Source organism: Tiliqua scincoides, chromosome 1 (genome assembly GCF_035046505.1).
Source record: "Tiliqua scincoides isolate rTilSci1 chromosome 1, rTilSci1.hap2, whole genome shotgun sequence".
Lineage (NCBI taxonomy): Eukaryota > Metazoa > Chordata > Lepidosauria > Squamata > Scincidae > Tiliqua > Tiliqua scincoides.
The window spans coordinates 57,758,075-57,777,287 of NC_089821.1; the positions used below are offsets into that span (position 1 = coordinate 57,758,075).

Sequence of the window (19,213 nt, forward strand, 5' to 3'; positions counted from 1 at the left end):
ATACACCTGTACTGTTTAGGGTTAATAATGCATAGACATATTATGTAATTGTAGCACTCAGTACATGTCACAGTTTTATTATTATTGTTTCATTTAATGCAATACCAAGAAGTAGCATTGTGTGTTCTTGTCCCACCCTGTTCAATTTATTCATCAATTATCTTGCTCCACATTTGCTTAATGTTGATGCTTATAGCCTTATTTAGGTTCTCTTTTAATTCCACTACTTTTGTATGCTGATGTTATGGTTTTATTATCATGATCTGGGCAGGAGGACCTCAAATGACTGATTAGCTGTTATTATTTATCCCCTAATACGCTAGAAGTAAACTTTGATGTCAAAGAGAATGGTTTTTGGTAAGTCTTGGAAGCCGTTCTCTTGGCACTTTGAAGGAAACAATATTCAACAGGTAAAAAATTTCAAGTATTTGGGTTTTATTTTTTATTACAGACATTCCTGACCCATACATTGCAAGGCAATGGTTACTTCAGCAAAGTTTTTGTTCAGGCCATTTCCCACTTTTTCTATGCCTGGGGTAGTTTATATTCCTGCTGTGCTGCAGATTTTTAATAAGAAAGCCACTACACAACTCTTACATGGCATCCCAATTTGGATGTCATACTTCAAGAATTAGTGGAGAGGGTGCATTTGGCTTTTTTATACAAGATCTTTGGCCTCCCACATTGTGTCTCTTACGTGACCCTTTGCCTGGAAGTGGGTCAGAAAATGCTGGAAGTGTTGGTTTGGATAAGATTTCTCAAGATTTGCCTCAGAGTAGGCTTTCAATTCAATCAGAATGTTCTGATTAAAGGAATTTTATCTGATTTTTTACTCTCACTAGGGTTATCACTCTTTATTAGGAAAATTCAGGCGTTGCGGCTATCAGTAGATCTGCTGGGATCTTTGGCCCAGGCTTTTAGAATGTTAAAAACTCAAGTTCTGGATATAAAGAGAATGGTTGGCAACCTTCAGTCTTGAAAGACTATGGTATAAGCCTACAGCACCCAGTATTCCCAAGCGGTCTCCCATCCAAGTACTAACCAGGCCTGACCCTGCTTAGCTTCCAAGAGCAGACAAGATCAGCCATGTGCAAGGTAGTTTTACATGAAGTTTTCCATGAGATTTGTTCTTCTTTCTATTTTCACCTCCCACTTTCTTTTGTTAGGAGGCCAGACTATGCATCCTTGAGTGTCCTCAAGATTGCAGGGACCTTTATGCTAGCTAGATGTAACATTCTCCCCTCTCATATCTTGCTGGATAAGTTCAGTGGATCATCTTGCAAAATCAGAGAGTGTATATGTAATGTAGGTGTTACTGAATCTCTGTACCATACATAATTCCAGTGTAACTGGTATCAGGATTTTCACCTATACTATCAAGATCCAATTATTTCTGATATTTTGGGCTGGACGGAGGAGAATAAAATCTGTTCTCTGCTGAGGACTTAATCAAAATGGTTGCTAAATATATTAATTTAATTATCCAGAGGCAATGTTCATTGAGTGTATCTAATTCAGATGCTCCCAGCATGTAGAGCTGGGTAAGGATTTGATTTTTTTATTCTTTTTAAATTTGGATTGAATTATGAATGCCAATAAAGATTTTTAAACTTAACTCAAGAAACAATGTGTTCATTACCTGAAGTGGTTGTAGTTGTGGTTGATGGAGTTGTGGTTGATGGAGTAGTAGTTGGAGTTGATGTAGTAGTGGGACTGGTAGTTGTGGTCGTAGTGGTAGTTGGAGTGGTTGTTGATGGAGTAGTAGTTGGAGTTGATGTAGTTGTGGGACTGGTAGTTGGTGTGGTTGTAGTGGTAGTTGGAGTGGTTGTTGATGGAGTAGTAGTTGATGTAGTAGTGGGAGTGGTAGTTGGTGTGGTTGTTGTAGTAGTTGGAGTGGTCGTTGATGGAGTAGTAGTTGGAGTTGATGTAGTAGTGGGACTGGTAGTTGTGATCGTAGTTGTAGTTGTAGTGGTTGTTGATGGAGTAGTAGTTGGAGTTGATGTAGTTGTGGGACTGGTAGTTGGTGTGGTTGTTGTAGTAGTTGGAGTGGTCGTTGATGGAGTAGTAGTTGGAGTTGATGTAGTAGTAGGACTGGTGGTTGTTGTGGTCGTAGTGGTAGTTGGAGTGGTTGTTGACGGTGTTGGAGTTGATGTAGTAGTGGGACTGGTAGTTGTTGTGGTTGTAGTAGTAGTTGGAGTGGTTGTTGATGGAGTAGTTGTTGGAGTTGATGTAGTTGTGGGACTGGTAGTTGGTACGGTCGTCGTCGTAGTTGTTGTGGTTGTACTGGTAGATGTAGGAGTGGTGCAATGTTCCAACCTGCAACAGTCAACTTTTATCTCATAGTCATAGCAGAGTTCCCAGAGGCTCTGATCCTGGTCTTCATTTCTACAAATGAACCCATAAGTAACATTACAGTCCACTTTCTGTCCCAGTTCTTCCAGACTTTGGTCAGGTGCATTTACAGCCCTACAACTTATATCCTGTGGGGCTGGACAAAAGTCTGAATATTTGTTTCGTATGGCATCATATGTCTCGAAGTCACCACCTCCTGGTTCCTTTATCGGATCACTGACATCATACCACTGACTCCATTGGCAGACTGTCATATAGCATTCAGCTGCAAGACAAATTGGAAAGTCATTGGGGTAAAGTCCCAATGGATTCACACAAATAGTTTTTCCATGTTCAATAGACGTTTTTAGTTATGCCTAAGAAATCCCAGTTTTATGAATGCAGTTTAAGATCAAGCTACATAAGATGTTAAGGGTGTTATTAGTGGTGATAGCAGGCCTAGTCCAAGGGTAAGTTGTACCTGAGCCACACAAAATTTCTTGCTGCCAACACTGCTATCACCTCCTTCCAGTGGCATCGCTGGGAGGGGGTGAAAGAGGGTGTGAGACATACCGGATTATGCACTCAGTGGGGTGACACCACTACTGGCCAAAATTGTTAAAATCTTGATATTTTCGAAGAATACTATCAACTTTTATATCATATTATTTGATGTGTAATTTCATGTGGAATGCAATTTAACAAATTGCATTGAATTATCTGTATTCTATCAAAAGTTATAGCCAAAAAAAAACTGAAAAATAAAACACAACTGCCTTATATAACAAAAAAAGTGAATTTCTTTAACCCAAAATTAATCCATGCGACAGATTGTTCCAAGAGTCAATGAGGTGATTATGACATAGCAGGGAACCAATAAGGTGTTACTATGATTCCACTCTCATTTTCATGGATCAGAGCTAACACTTAGAACTCTTATTCAACTCTTATTGTGTGAGTGCCATCAAGTCGGCCAGTGGTTTTTTGTTGGTTACTGATTTATTGGGTGACCTATACCTATAAAGAGAGAAATAAAGTCAACGGGGGTGGCACCAACCCTAGTAATGCCACTGCATTTAGGTTGTACGTATGATATTGTAATTTATTCTGTAAGGTCTGGTACGGGAGAAAGTCCATCATGGGAGTGACGCAATGAGCTCTTACGCTGAGTGATGCAAACACTAGTAATGCCTCTGCCTCCTCCTTGTCCATCTGGCTTGGGGGGGCACTTGGTGGCACTGTGCAATCTTCTTCCCACCCACCAAGTAGGTGCACAGAAGGTAACAATCAAGTCCCCTACCTCTCACCTCATTCCACTTTTGCATGGTGCCTTTAAACATATCAGGGAGATGGGCTTGCTTTGTTGAAAGGGACCATGCCAGAAAAGAGCTTATATCTTTATGTTTATCTAAAAGAGATGTTTATCTCTGTTTTATCCAGCACTTTTATGTTTCTTCCCCAATGCTTTGTCAATCCTATTGCCACTGTCAGACTATGGAGCTCCAATAGGGACATAATGAAGCTTCCTTATGTTGCATCAGACTATTAGTCCATGCAGCCCAATACTGTCTCCTTTGACTGGCAGTGGCTCTCCAGAGTTGTGTGTGTGCAAACACACAAGCAGATGTTCCGACCTTGTTGCTTAACCCTGTTAAGAAGAGCCAGGAGATTGAATCTGGGATCTTAGGCGGCAAATCATGCATTCTGTGAACTAGAGCCCCCACCCAGCTTCTTTAAGACTTACTTGTTGTCATTGAAGTGCTTGTTGTTGTCATTGAAGTGCTTGTAGTGGAGGCTAGAATGGGGGGAAAAAACACAATGAGACTCATTGCACAATCCTAATGGCCAAACTACACATTATAAGGAATGAATGAGATTGGCTCTTCATTTTATTTCAGTTTCTTTAAATCAGCATGGAGGGGCTGCAAAGTACCATGAAAACAAAGGGGGCACGGGGGCATGTAGTTGTAGTCACAACTACGTTTCCAATGACAGATTCATTCCTCCAGGTGTGTTATTTATAACTCTAGAAAAGCTTCCATTAAAACCAATGGAAATTTTTTAAAGCTATAAGGAGCATGTGAGTGTGCACAATCAGGGTCAGAACTGCAGTAGCTGAGGCTTAGATCCAAAAATCATGCTAGTTTAAAGAAAGAAAAATAAAAGCAAATAAAAGGGCAAATTAATGTGCAGTGGCGTAACTAGTGGGGTGTAGTGTTTATGTAGAGGCGCTAGCCTTAGCCTTAGTATGTTGGCAATAAAGCAAAGCACACTTTGCACTTGCGCGGCCTTGGTGACATGCTGAGTCTGAAGCTCTGTAGCCTGTCAACAAGAAGATGTTATTGAGAATCATATCTAGGAATGTGGATTGCGGTTAAGCTAGAGAGCCAGCTAGTTATAGCCAGTGTGAATCTCAGCATCCTCTTGGAAATTTCCCTATTATGCAGACTATTGATTCATAGCTTAGTATTGTAAACAAGATCAGAGAATGGAAAACCCCAGCCTGTTGTGTATTGTTTGAGAGGGAATAAAAATCAGAGAAGGCTGAATCCCAGAAGCTTTTCCTTCTGCATCAGGCCTTCCTTCTGCATTTCGCTTCTATACATGTCTGTTGTCTTCACTGCTATAACTCTTTGCTGCCTCAAGTTCTAACTTTCAAACCCTCAGAGTGCTTTTGCTTTAACACTCTCCTTCAGGCAACAAGATACAATCTTGTGTGTCTCCCACCAAGCACCAAGGCCCCCAAAAGCCTTGGGTGCTCCCCAAAGCAGCATCTTGCGCTGCTACAGTGGGGGGCAAGGGCAGTTTGCCCTGGGTACCACCCGGGGGGATGTAAGAGCGCAAATGCCCCAACATCACTAATACTGCAGAGGTTACAAGTATCCCCATCATGTTATATACCATTGGATGCGGACTTTCCAGAGGAATGCAATGCAAAATATGAGATTGAAATTTCTCCTTTCCATCAAAAGTTATGGCCAAAAAACCGGAAACAAAAAAAATGCACGGAACCCTATGGAAAATGAAACTGAGCCATATCGCACATTTATTCGCGAATAGGTGAACTTGCCATAGTTCATCAGAAAGGGCAGGCTGAGAGGAATCCAATGACACCAGAATGGTTCCTATCTAATGAAAGCAGCCCCCAAAAAAACACCCAAGAAGGAAGTCCCTCCCTTCAAGCAGACGAATGTATTGAGCTGTATGGAAAGCGAAAGTAAGCCACACGGGCGCGTTTACTCGCAAGTAAGCAAATGTACCTTGGCTCCTGGTGAAGTCAGGCAAAGAGGAATGCAAGGCTAGCTGCATGGTCCCCATCTAATGAAAGTGGAGCTCAACAAATGCTCCAGAAGGCAGGCCCCCCCCCCAAGAATAAAACAGAAGCTTGAGTTGGTAAGGTGGACGCTGGGGAGGGTTGAAAATCTCACTGATTTGTTTTGAGCGGGGGTGTTATTGCAGGCAGGCTACAGAGAAAATTCACTTGGCGAAACAGGGCTGACTTCCCCCTTATTTATATGTTTTTCTTTAATTTAATTATTTATATTTATTTTATTTTGCTTGATGGTGTCACTTCCAGCCATGATATCACTTCCGGTGGGTCCTGGACAGACTGTCATTCTAAAAAGTGGGTCCCAGTGTTAAAAGTTTGAGAACCACTGCCTTAACTCAAAACAGGCCAATGAAACATCTGGGGGAGGGGGTGACACCCTAGTGACCAAAATTCTGGAAATTGTGGCTTTTAGGAATAATACCATCATGCAATATACCAATTGATGCAGAATTTCATCCATTGCTTGTGGGGAAATATTCACTGCATTTATTTTTCTAGCCAATATTATTATTATTCATTCCATGTCATGACTATTACTATCTCTGTCTCACCTACCTCACAGGGTTGTTGTGAGGACAAAATAAGGGGAGGAACCATGTACACCACCCTGAGCTGCTTAGAGGAAGGGTGGTATAAAGAGTGAATTAATTAATTAAACAATATAATCAATAATTTAATAATTATTAATAATTTATTTATTTATTAAGTCATATGCAGTGACAAAAATTTATGGGCCCCGGGTGTCAAATGACCTTGCCACGCCTCTGTTAATGTGTTCTCCTAAACTCATAATTTGTTCTCAGAGTTCTGAAAAATTCCATAGATTTGGCATACAGAAGGAATCCTTTCACCCTGAGAGCATAATCTTTAGCATTTGTTAGTGTCCACTTCTGACCTCGACCCAACATTTTGAGGACTCCAGCTGCCTCAGCACAACCTTGGCTGGGGAGCAGCAATTGGCACTGTAGGGTCAACACATAGATGGTCTGGTCCTCCCACCATCCCCTGAGCAGCTGGGGTACAAGGTTGGCTGGTCCTTGTAGGACATAGGGCTCTCCACCCTGGGGCAATGCTGGCCCTTTAACCACAGAACCAGGCCAGGTGAAGCAAGGAGGGTGGATGGGGGAGAGATAGCCTAAGGAAGAGATTTATAAGGCACTCAAGTGTGATGAAGGAGTCTTGGGATAGGCTACCTGAGGGCTGCTCAGTATTTGATCCCCTGAGATTGGGCCAAGCCCTGGGAAAGAGCCAGGAGAGGGAATGAGGAGGAAGGAGGGTGAGGTTCTGAACTCTGAGGCCTAGTTGGGGGTCCTGGTTACTTGGCCAGCAACCCCTCTTGGACTAAGAAGAATCCAGATGGTGGTGGCACACATCCCTCTTGCAGTAACCCTGCATGGGGGCTCGGGGCGAAGGACTTACAGTTAGTTTTGCAAATTAATGAAATATAACTGTACAGTACATACAGATTAAAAAAAAACAAACTTTATCACCAATCAACATTCATGATTGAAATAATTAATAAATAGACATTAGCACAGCAAGCTGACCTGTTGTAGTGCTAGTGGTAGTTGGAGTGGTAGTTGGAGTGGTAATTGTGGTGGTTGAAGTGCAAGACTCTAAAAATGATAAAAAACAAATGTTAATGAAATACTCCAGAGTGCAAATAATTTGTCTTCTAGTAAACACAGTTTTCATGACATGCTCACATTTGTGATATTATTGATCTTATGCACATCTACTTGTCAGTAAGCCCAGTGGAAATTGAAGTAGCATGCAGCACAATCCTGATCTGCACATGGGCCAGCGCGAGTCCCTTGCGCCGCCCCAGGAGGGTTGTAAATGTACCATAAGGCCGAGTCAGCAAGGCCGATGCACAGAGGTGCGCCGGCCTGCAGAGGCTGACATAAGCCTCCACACCGACAGAGGCAGTGAGCCTTGCGTCAGCCCAGGTGCTGATGCCCAGGTCAGCCCAAGGCTCTTGGGTGGGCGGGGAGGAGTCAGGAAGGAGGCAGGAGGGAGCATTCTGGGGCAGGGAAAGGGCAGGCATTGGGTGGTCCTGGGGGCAGGAAGGGAGCGGGAGACGGGGCTGGGATCCAGCAGTTACACTGAATCCCAACCCCTGTTCCCAGGGAGTTTGGAGCAGCTTGAAGCTGCTCCGCTCTCCTTGGGCTTGTGCCACTTCAGGATGTGGCACAAGTGCAAGGAAACCCATAGGGGCCAGTGCACCTTACCCAGAAGTAAGGGGAAAAGTTTCCCCTTGCCTCTGGCGGAGTCGATTCTGGCCCCTGTCCTGCGCTGGATACAGCACAAGCCTCTTGGCTTGCCTGTTCCAGTGCAGGATTGCACCCCTAGGCTGCAATCCTATGCATACTTTCCTGAAAGTAAGCTCCACTGAAGACAATGAGGCTTCTAAGTAGACAAGCATAGGATTGTGCTTGTACTGTGAAAGCCTATTCATGTTTACTCAGAAGTATGTTCTAATGTTCTCAATGGAGCTTACTCCCAAATAAGAATGCTTAGAATTGCAACCTTACTTATTTTCAAATAAGTTTCCTTAGGTTCCAGGTATTAGACTGTTATAGGAAGGGGTTCATGAACTTAATTGTACTTTCAGCTGGCGGCGCAGGAACTGCTTCCCCACAGATGCTGCAGCAAGCATCTGAATACAGGAACCAGGAACCACACGTTTCCCATAGATCCTTCCAACATAGCTGATCCAAGCCAGACAGAGCCCACACGAACACCCCGATCTTATGGATGTCCACTATCTCCACAAACGTGCAGTATGTTTTGTGTGTTTGTTTATATGCAAGAATAGCAAAATGAAGTATACCTGGTGTGGGTTCACAGTGCTTTACTCCTGCTGACTCACAGAAACTGAAGGAAAAAAGAAAATATTTTGCAATGAAATATCTGAAGACATGCTTATTTTGTTTGTTTTGTACTTCCCCAAAATTTCAGCAAGCAACATCTCCTGCTGGAGTTTGCAAGATTAAAACATTGTAACATCATAAAATTAATGAACAAAATGAAAGCATAACATCAAGGTAGTGTAACAAAGCAGATGACTAGAACCTTAATCGAGTAATCCATACCTCACCCAGAACAAAAGAGAGTAGTTCAGTTAGAGTCCAATCCTATGCATGTCTATTCAGAAGTACACCTCATTGTGTTAAATGGGACTTACTCCCAGGAAAGTAAGAATAAGATTGTAGCCTCAGTCTCCTGAAACTTGCAGAGGGAGTCAGTCAAAAGCAAGGAAGGGGAAGGGAGTTGCAAGAAATGATTCCAGTGCAAAACAGGGACAAGATCTAGCTGTCCTTACACTTAAAAGAGAACCCTGAATAAGGCCTTCCTCTGCCAATCTTAATGCATGTTAAGCAAATAAAGCAATCTTAATGCATGCTAAGCAAATAAAGAACAAATGCAATTCAAATACCCTGAACCCAGGCCACCAACAGCCCAATCCTGAGCTGCCCGGAGCGCCCAGGCTCGGTGGCTCTGTGGAGGGCTGCAGCCAGATCCTGCATTCATCCCCTTCCCCCGAGTAAGGGAAGCAGTCCCGCAATGGGGCTACTCTCTTTAGCGCTGACCAAGAGGTCAGTGCTAAAGTAAAGGCACTTTTGTAGGGCATGCAGTCCTGCACGAGCGTCCTGGATCCTGCGGAGCATAGCTCCGCAGATCCGCCTCTTTCCCTTCCCCAACACACCTCCCGCCCACCCCCTGGCATGCCTCCCCCTTCCCCAGAACGCCTCCCCCATGCCCCTGGCCACGCCCCCACCTCCCATTCCACAGCCCGGTGGTCCGGGTGACTAGCTGGGCTAGCTCCGGTGGGAGCTGGGCGGTGAGCCCCACAAATGTGCCTTACGGCACATTTGCGACTGTGGTCCACGGCACAGAGCCGTGCCACGGACCACAGGATTTTGCTCCAAGGCACCAATCTTCTTATTAATGCTGATAAGGAATGGAGGTGTGATGGTCAGGTACTGTGAAAAGTATACATTGATGAAAAAATCCTGGTGCCATCTCTGGAACCTTCTAGTTCATGACCATGAACTTGAGCAGCGCACATGTTCTCTTCTGCAACTAAGGTGACATACAATGGGGAACACCATGCTCTGGCTAAACTTGTTACTGTTCTTACAATGATAATTAATTTAGACAGGGTCTTCTATGAAGACAGGGTCTTCATAATGCTTTACACACACTGAAAAAGTATCTTTGAATCATAGAAGAGAACTGAACACCCCTGAGTGTATTGGGCTCTTCAGAGCATTTGCATCATCATGGCCAATGAAATGTTAAGCTATCCCAAAAGTAACCAAGCCAAATATCTTCAGATCAGTTGTAAAGAACATGAGCTAGAATTAACTACAGCAATGTATCAACACATATATAAATGCTTTCCGACCTCTGTTACTCCACCATTTTTGCATTCTCACATACCATTCTGTACACGGCTTATCTGAGGGCATACGCTGACCAGGTAAATAGTAAATGCCATCTTCATAACAGCCACAAAATTCCTTAGTCTCACATGTGTTGGTTTCTTCAATGTAGACAGGTTTACCGGCAGGACACCGTGGGTAACAACCTATCGACCACAAAAATGCACTTTGTGAAGCCAACAGTAGCTAGTGCGCTGTTAACATATTAGCAATATTTGCAGGAGGAATGCAACTCAAGGGCTCTTGGTGTCTGCAGAAAACTTCAGTGGGTATGATATGGAGAAATGGGAGAGGATCCAGCCTGAGTGAACATTGGGTGCCTCTAGTAGTGCAATGGGACAGAAACAGATTTGAAATACTACCCCATGCGATCTGGCAATGGGGACAAGAACAATGGCAATGTTTCAGCTCAGGAAGGAAGAGGGTAGATGGAGAATTTCCTCAGCTCTGACATGCTAAAACCTCATAGTCCAAGTCCTCAACAGTCAAAACAACACCATGATGATGATTAGCCTGCACTCGACCTGCCATCTTCAGCCCTTCCACTTCTTCAGGGGTCAGTCTGACTCTACATATCATTCTACAATCATGCAGGTAAAACTGGAGTAAGGTGCTGATGCCTTTACTTATGTAGTCCACTACTCCCTTGAGGAGCTCTCCTTTGAGGAACCAAAGCTCTCTCTTACTGGTCCTTACTCACCTTCCAAATGTTGTGCTGAGAAGTTGGAGTGGAGATGATTAAGGATTTTGCAAGTCAGAACATGACTTCCGCAAGGTTCATAGTGCCATTCACACTCATCCTTTGGATTGTAGTAGTCACAAAAGATTGCTGATAGAACAAAAGATACTCATCAGAACACAAGCAGCATAAGTATCTGGTTGCCATGCCCAAGCATGATGGCTACGTGTATTTCACCCACCCTGGGAGGACCCATCACCAATGGAAATAGAATTCCTGTTCACTTCATTGTATCAAGGAACACATTCTGATATGAAAACTTAGCACTCCCAATTCATAGCTCATTTCAGGTGACACCGGTTAAAGAAGCAAATCCTCACATCAACATTTGGCAGGGTGTTTTAAAAACATGTATTGTATGGTTTTTAGAGGTCTTGCATTGGATAGACAGAACCCTCCTTGCTTTGTTTTTCAAATAGCTTTTCTATGAAATTATGGGTTGAGCTGAATTTTAACAGCTGTGGTTTGTGGTGCTAACATTTCACATCACTTCTGCTAATACTGCATTTGTTTTACCTGATATATCTCAAGCCACCTTGAGTGCCTGGTAGAAAGCTGGTGCATTAGGGGCCCAGTCCTATCCAACTTTCCAGTGCTGATGCAGCTGTGCCAATCTGTATGCACTATAATGGGGGGGAGGTCTGTCATGGAGGCCTCCTCAAGCTAAAGGAACCTTTGTTCCCTTGTCTCGGGACTGCATTGGTGCTGGAAAGTTGGATAGGATTGGGCCCTAAGTCTTCAAAATGAAATAAAATATGGTGTATTCAAAATGTGAGTAAAAACTGCTTTTGGAAGAATTTCTGCAAATACGGAAGATAAATGACCAATCCTATCCAACTTTCCAGCACCAGTGCAGCTGCAATGCAGCCCCAAGGTAAGGCAACAAACGTACCTTGAGGAAGCCTCTGTGACTGCCTCCCCACCATAGGATGCAATGCACGCCCCTTTGGCATGGCTGCACTGATATTAGAAAATTGGATAGCTCTACATCTCACACAACTTCACTACAAAAAAGTAGACTTGTGTTAAACAAATAATTATATGATTTCATGCTAGATTTGACGGAGGTAGATGTAATGATATGTTAATGTACATTCAAATGATGGCTGCTTTAAAGGCAACCACATGGAGTCTCTTCCACATGGTAAGGCATATTATTTGATCTGAGCATGTGCTGATGCTCTGGGGCTCCCCAATCCTATCTTGCACTGGAACAGGCAAGCCAGGAGGCTTGCACTGTATCCTGCGCAAGATAGGGCTGCAAAGTGGCTCAGCTAAAAGTTAAGAAAAACTTTTCCCCTTACCCCCAGGTAAGCCACTGCAGCCCCTATAGGTCTCCTCAAACTTGCACCACTTCAGGAGATGGCACAAGTTCGAGGAGAGCGGAGTGCTGCTCAGATATGGGGGCTAGGATCCAACAAAACAGCCGAATCCCAGCCCAGCCTCCCACTCCCCCCCTGCCTGCCTGCCTGCCCCAGAGCCTTGCATTGGCCAAGCTCAATTGACTCAAGGCTCATACCACAAGCCACCACAGAGGCTTCACCACTGAATGCAGCGCCATGTGCCAGCACACCTCTGTGCACTGGTGTGGCTTGCTCCTCAGGAGGCACAAATGTTAGGATTGCGCCCTTAGTTACTTACTTACTAAATTTCTACCCTGCTTTATCACCCCGAAGGACATTCAAAGCAGCTTACAACATAAAAACATAATAAAAACCATAAATATTAAAAGTTATCAGAAAGGAGAAGCCAGATTGTACAGAGGTAGGCAGTCTCTCAGTTAAAAACCAATTTATTGGTAGTTGTGTTCATAGGAAGTGTGTAAGTCCATATTTTGGGATCATTCTCCTTTGGACATATATTTTATGAAGCAAATCAAGCTGCTTTTTAAGCATGGTGACCAGATACAATGGAGGACAGAGTGCCTTAACCATTGTATAGAAGAGGGAATTTGGGCAGGTGCAACTTTATTAACCCTTCCATGTTGAGCTGCACCTGCCCAAATTCCATCTTCTATAAAATGGTTATAGGTACAGGCAGTCTGTCCTCCAATGTACCTGGTCACCCTGTTTTTAAAAATAGAATATTGTCAGCTGGGAAATATGTAAACTAGATTACTCACGGCATATATCAGGAGTCCTCCAGAAGACACAAGCTTCAGCTTTGATGCATTCTTGCGCGTAGGCAGCAACAGCAGTACAGAAGCACTCACAGTCCCCACCACTGTCACAGGCACAAGCATCATGTACACAAGCATCATAGAATCGCTCTGGATCGACCTATTAGGGATAGAATCACACATATATCATATGCACTGTCATTTGTCTATGGATCTTTTTCTAACCTACTCCAGAGGTTCCCAGACTGGGGCATCATGAAACCCCAGCCAGAAAAGCCTGTCTCTGACCCCTTAAGGGGCAGGGTAATGGCAAAGGCATTGATGTGATCGCCAGGATCGCACTGCTGCCAGTGACAGTGGTACTGTCCTTATCTGTCCTTTTTACTTACCTCTGGTAGTCCCTACCCTCTGGAGGGTCAAGGGGGGGGTCCCACAGACCCCTCTGCAGTTCTCCCCACACCTTCAAACTGCTGTAATTAGTGAAAAACAGTCACTTCTGGTTAGGCAACAAAGTACAGGTGTGTCCCCATATCTGCGGGAGTTCCATTTGCAGATACAGGCAAACACCTGCCCCCCCACTCTCCAAAGCCAAGGGGAGCTCTGCTCCCTTTGCTTCCAGAGGGTCCTCTGATCCTTGCAGAGGCTATGGACATCTGTCTGAGGCCTCTGCCAGGCTCAGACTGAGCCCAGCAGTTGTTTTTTTTAACTGCTGGGCTCAGAGAACCCTCTGGAGGCAAGGGGTGCAGAGCTCCCCTCACCTCTAGAGGAGGAGCACACAGGGGGCCACAGACCCGATCTGCAAATAAGTGAATCTGTGATTACAGCTTCCCCCCATACATCACACTGAACTGCTTGAAGGAAGCCCAGGATAAAAATGTAATAAACCTAAATGCAGTATACAATTTCCTAGGTGGGCTGCTTTGTTTGCGAAGTCATGGGGAAGAAAGAGCAGATGTGGTAGCCTGAACAGAGTATAGAAATTTCTAGTTCTAGTACTGAATCTTCTCTTCCCACCACCCTCAAGCAGGGAGGGTGTATGGGAAGCACTGATTTAAAATGTAGTTAAGGGCCTCAATCTTGAGAAAGGTATTTGTACTTAAGTTCCATGAAAATCAATGGATGTGCTAGTTATCACTAACTTGCCACACGGAATATAAGAGATTTGAACGTGACAAATGGCCCAGTCCTATGGGCCTTTTCAGATAGCATATTTTTGATGTGCTGTGAAGACACTGATGCATTGTGCCTATGCACCCATCCAACAATTGCTGCTGCTGCTTCAAGGTTAACAAAGTAACGCAAAGTAACACAGGTAGCAAGGTAGCAAAGTAACACAGAGTATCCAAGCCAGAATACTAACCTTGTGATGACATACTGCAAAAACCTCACTTTTGATGAGGAAGCACTCTTTCTCTGCCCAGGATCGTCGATGAGGTTTCTTTTCACAGGGTTGGATGTCTACCTCCACGTCAGGGCACACGGAATCCTTTTTCCAGGAATTTCCAAAATCCAGTGAATTCTCTACTTGAACCATGCTCTTTGTGGTGAAGTCATTGCTGGCCTTGTCATCAAAGTTACCACATAAACCACACACATTACCCTGAAGAGAGACCAATGCAACACAGCACTGAAACAATGTGCAATGGCTGAGAGCTAGTAGGAATGTGATTGTGAAAACATGTGAATTTTCCTACTTCAATTTGTTTCCAACATTACCAGTTATGGATACTGTCGGATTAAGGGATTTTAGAAAAACCAACAAGGTTATTTTTAAGAAACTTGGGGTGCAATCTTAGACATGCCCTGCAGACACCAGTGCTCATGATAGCCCTCATGTAAACACAACTCCCCACATATGGGAGGAAGGCTGGAAAGGAAAGAGATTGACAGCAAGGGAATTCCATGACTAGAGCTGTGTATGTATAAGAGAGAGGGAAGGAAGCACTTAGGGGTTGGATTTCCCCTTAATATTACCATTAATAAGTAACATTTAATCACAATATTTAAAATGTATGAAAATGGCTCTCTGAAAGATGAGTTATTCACACTGCAAGAGTTTAATATACACATATTCTTAATCAATAACCTCTATGAAATGCAACTCACAAATTCACAAATATCACAGAATCCGAGAGGTGCATTAAGTCAAGTGGGCGCCAAGAAAACAACAAAACGTTGTTCTTTTTATTGCAGCTGTCTATTTGTAGCAAGGTTTCCATAGTATTATGGACAGATGTTCCAGAATCACTCACTTTATACTTTGGCATCAGTTTAATGAAAATAGTAGTCTTCTTGTCCCAGATGAGCATAATACCATTACTGGCTTCGATTAGAAGGTAGAGCCCAGACTTATAAGTCCAGTAAGTCACATGGTTGTCAGGGTCATGCTGAATTACTTCTTCCTGTTTATCTTCCAACTTTATCTCTGTTCTCTAAAAGACAGACATGTAAGAAAGGTTTTATAATGAAAACAAATATAAGCACGTTAAGCTGATACACCCTGTCAGCCCACCTGATAGTAAGCTATCTCATGTAACTTTGATGGCATTATGCTAGTTCTTACAAGTAAAGAACATAAGAGTTAAGTTCTTAAGAATAAAGATTGATTAAGAACAGAAAACATTTCCTAATTTGCCCATCTTATGGGCAAACTGTTTCAATTTTCTACAGGTACAGTTCAACCCTTTGCAGCCCTACTCCCTTCCATGTCCATACATACCCCCAGAAACAGTTTAATGGCCTTGGAACAGGTGACTCCGGTGGTTCCACAAGGGACATTCTCTGTGATGACACTAAATGTTCCTTCAGATTCTTTGTTGCCACAGTAATCCTGGAGAAAGTGGAGAAGGATGAGCAAAACTAAGAAAAACAAATTTACTCTGATTTTCAGCAATGTTTTAAAATACAATATTGAATATTCAAATTCATGGCAAACTTAATATATGTTTCTGAGAGTGTTTGGGTGCAAGAGAATTTAGGGAACATTAAAATTGAATGAACTGGACAAAACAGTTTGATAAAGAAAATAAATCCGACTTGGTTGATTTTTATTGTGTCATGCAATGTCACATCACAATTCACCACATAATGAACCTTTAAGGCCGTCCATGACCTGGGTCCAGGCTACCTGAAATACAGCCTCCTTCCATACATTCCAGCCTGCCCTCTTAGGTCAGCTGAAGGGGCTCTCCTACAAATGTCACCTTTGTCCCAAGTGACAGCCCAATCCTGAGCTGCCCGGGGCACCCAGGCTTGGCGGCACTAAGAACGGCTGCCACCGGATCCTGTGCGCCCTGGGCTACTGCGGGAGGTGCATCAGGAGAAGGGGACTTTTGTCCCCTTCCCCCAGGTAAGGTAAGCAGCCCCGCAATGGGGCTACTCACTTTACTGACAACCTTTAAGGGGTAAAGGTGCTCGCGTAGGGTGCGGAGCCCTCCATAAGCACCTTGTATCCTGCGGAGCGGAGCTCTGTGAACCCGCCTCCCTCCCTTCCCCACATCACGCCTCTGCGTCAGGCCTTCTCCCCGCCCTCACTCCGCTCCCCGCCAGCCTCCCCCCTCCCCGGAATGCCTCCTCCCCACCTCCTCCCCGCTTACTGTGAGACCGCCGAGCTGCAGAGGCTGCGCACTAGCCCAGCACCAGCCAGTGCTAGGCTAGCACATTTGCAATAGTGCTCGTTGGTATGGAGCCGTGCCCCTGAGCACAGGATTGGGCTCTGAGAGGGATGGCAGCCTGGGGGTAAGACTTCTCTGTGGAGGCACCACAACTGTGAAATGCCCTTCCAGAGAAACTTTGAACAACTCCCTCTCTCATGGCTTTTCAGCGAAGCCTCAAAACATTCCTTTTTCATCAGGCGTTTAGCTGCTGAGTGAATTTTTGCCCTCTATATCTCTGATATACTGTGGTAACTTGACTGCCTTCCCGGACTCATCGGTTCCCCATTGGCTCATTGAGTTCATTTCTTTTCCTTCAAATTTTTTGCTCTGTTTTGATACTGTTTTTCACCATACAATGTTAAAATTAGTGTTCTAATGCCTTATTTGATATTTTTTATTTGTTATGACATTTTGTATTTGATTATAAAGTCCTGTAAGCTGCCTTGGGCATTTGCTTTGGCATGGGAAAGGTGGGGTATAATTTTCTTTAATAAATAATGAGGATCAATTCCAGTGTGGAGCAATACTCAGTTCAGTCTTACCTAGACTGTGCTATGCCAGATTGCTGATGGCATATTTGAATTCTTCCCTGTGTAAAGGCAAGAATAACACCTCTCCACACAGATAAAAGTACCAAACCAGAATAAAGTACTTTATAGCTCAATTCTATCCACCAGCATTGCTCATGGAACACATTCCACCAGTGGAAGTGTGATGATACTGGAGGAAGTGATGTTTTTGCTGGTTAACACAATGAGGCCATCAGCACAATGGTTGGCAGCGCCACACAGAACAGAACAGACAGAACACTATATGCCAGCACCAGTGAGTTGGTGGTGGGAGCAAGAGGTGGATGGAACAGGGCATTTCTGGGTGGGGAGGGGGAAGGAATAAGGGGAGGGGAGGGGAGGGGAGGGGAGGAGACAGGGAGTGGTGGATCTGGCAGCAATGGTACATATCAGATCTTATCCTCTCTTTTGTAAACCTCTCCACCCCTTTTCCCTCCTCTTAAAAATTCCCTCCTCCACCAAAATGCATGACATATGTCCAAGGAGACACAACGGTGGCATCAGGGCCCATTATTTTATGTACCTCCTGTTTGCCCTTTGGTCTACCCCTTCCCCATCACCCTATGATACAGCACACACCTTTTTGACATGGCTATATTAGCACTGCTGGCAGGGAATAGGATTGGACTGTTAGTTCTAACAGGGAAAGGTTGATTTTTGTTTTGGTTTTTAAGTATGAGAGCTCTCAAACTTGTTCCCCTATTCCCAATCTGAAGCATAACAGTTCAAGAAGGCTTTACCATGTGCTATTTCTATACACTTGAAGTAGCCTAGGAACAACAAAGTGAATCAAGATGTGTCTTAAGGATGTGAAATGCAAACACAAAAGGCTCTGCCAGGTAGCTTATTCCAGCTAGCAGAGTTATAACATGACACCCCTGATCCAACTAAAATACAGTGCAATCCTAATCCTGTTTACTCAGAAGGCAGTACCTCTAAATTCAATGAGATTTACTCTCTGGTAAGTGTGTTTAAGATTGCAGCCTAAATTCTAAATAAGTCCCATTGAAACCAATGGAAAAATCAAGTAGTGACTAAAGTAAGTTCCACTGTTTTCAATTTCAATTTTAGTCTAGCTTAATCTAAGCTTCATCTAAGCTTAAACCAAACTAAACAAGCTTAAACTAAACTTGAACAACACTCAGGATTAGGTTCAGAATATACAACAGAAAGTAACTCAAAATGCACATGGATTTGGTAAAGCACATGGATTTGGTGCTTCAGTCACTGGTAGGGTTGTCGCTGTGTTACCAGGCTGGTTCTGCTACTGATTTGTGTTGCAGGGTTGAAAAGTGAGATTGCCATAGACCCCATACATTTTGAAGGTGTTAAGTGATATTCCTCTCACTCTTACAAGGACTACTGCTGCTAGGGGAATTAACAGGCACCAGAAGAGTAGTTGTCAACATTTTTTGACTGGTGACACTAACTATAGCTCTAATAAATAAAAATGTGTTCTCCATTTTCAAAATAACTCTCCCAATGGACCATCTGTAACCAAACATAGAAATGATCTTAAGAAATTAACAGCAGCTAAACCAAATTAATAGGATGAGTTTTGGGGGGAGGGGGAATTGAGAAACCAAACTGACAGGCATTGTAAATGCAATTCACAAAGTTATGAAAAGTTAGCTTTCTTTAATGTTACCTGGCTAGCCACATATTCACAGTGCCCATCAAAATCATAGTATTTTCCATCAAATGTGATGTAATGACCACTTCCATAGATTATACATGTGCCATGGCACACATTATCGGTGCAGTTCCAGAGTCCTCTTTGGCAAGTACTAGAAAATGCAAAAAAGAAAAAAAAGGGTAAGGAAGAGGGCCTTTGTCTCTGTGTACCACTTTTAAAGTGAAAGGCAAGTAGTAAAACATGTAGGACGCCATTTATTGTCTACAATCTAGTATGCCAGAAATTCTATGCCTGGAACTTCTTTCTGACAGGCAGAACCTCAATAGAAGAAGCCAAGGAAAAGCTTCCCCTTTGACTTTCTGAATACAATACACTACAGCTGCT

The 19,213-nt window shown here is 43.6% G+C and overlaps 1 protein-coding gene across 1 annotated transcript in view; it reads right to left on the minus strand.

Annotated features, from left to right (window-relative positions):
• Nucleotides 1-19,213, minus strand: part of MUC2 (mucin 2, oligomeric mucus/gel-forming) — an 85,175-nt gene that overhangs the window by 41,953 nt on the left and 24,009 nt on the right. The window contains 10 exon segments of the mRNA XM_066619512.1: nucleotides 1,640-2,617; nucleotides 3,966-3,979; nucleotides 4,076-4,126; nucleotides 10,109-10,256; nucleotides 10,811-10,939; nucleotides 12,972-13,128; nucleotides 14,329-14,568; nucleotides 15,221-15,400; nucleotides 15,688-15,798; nucleotides 18,842-18,980. Of these exon segments, the coding sequence (XP_066475609.1) occupies nucleotides 1,640-2,617; nucleotides 3,966-3,979; nucleotides 4,076-4,126; nucleotides 10,109-10,256; nucleotides 10,811-10,939; nucleotides 12,972-13,128; nucleotides 14,329-14,568; nucleotides 15,221-15,400; nucleotides 15,688-15,798; nucleotides 18,842-18,980 (2,147 nt within the window).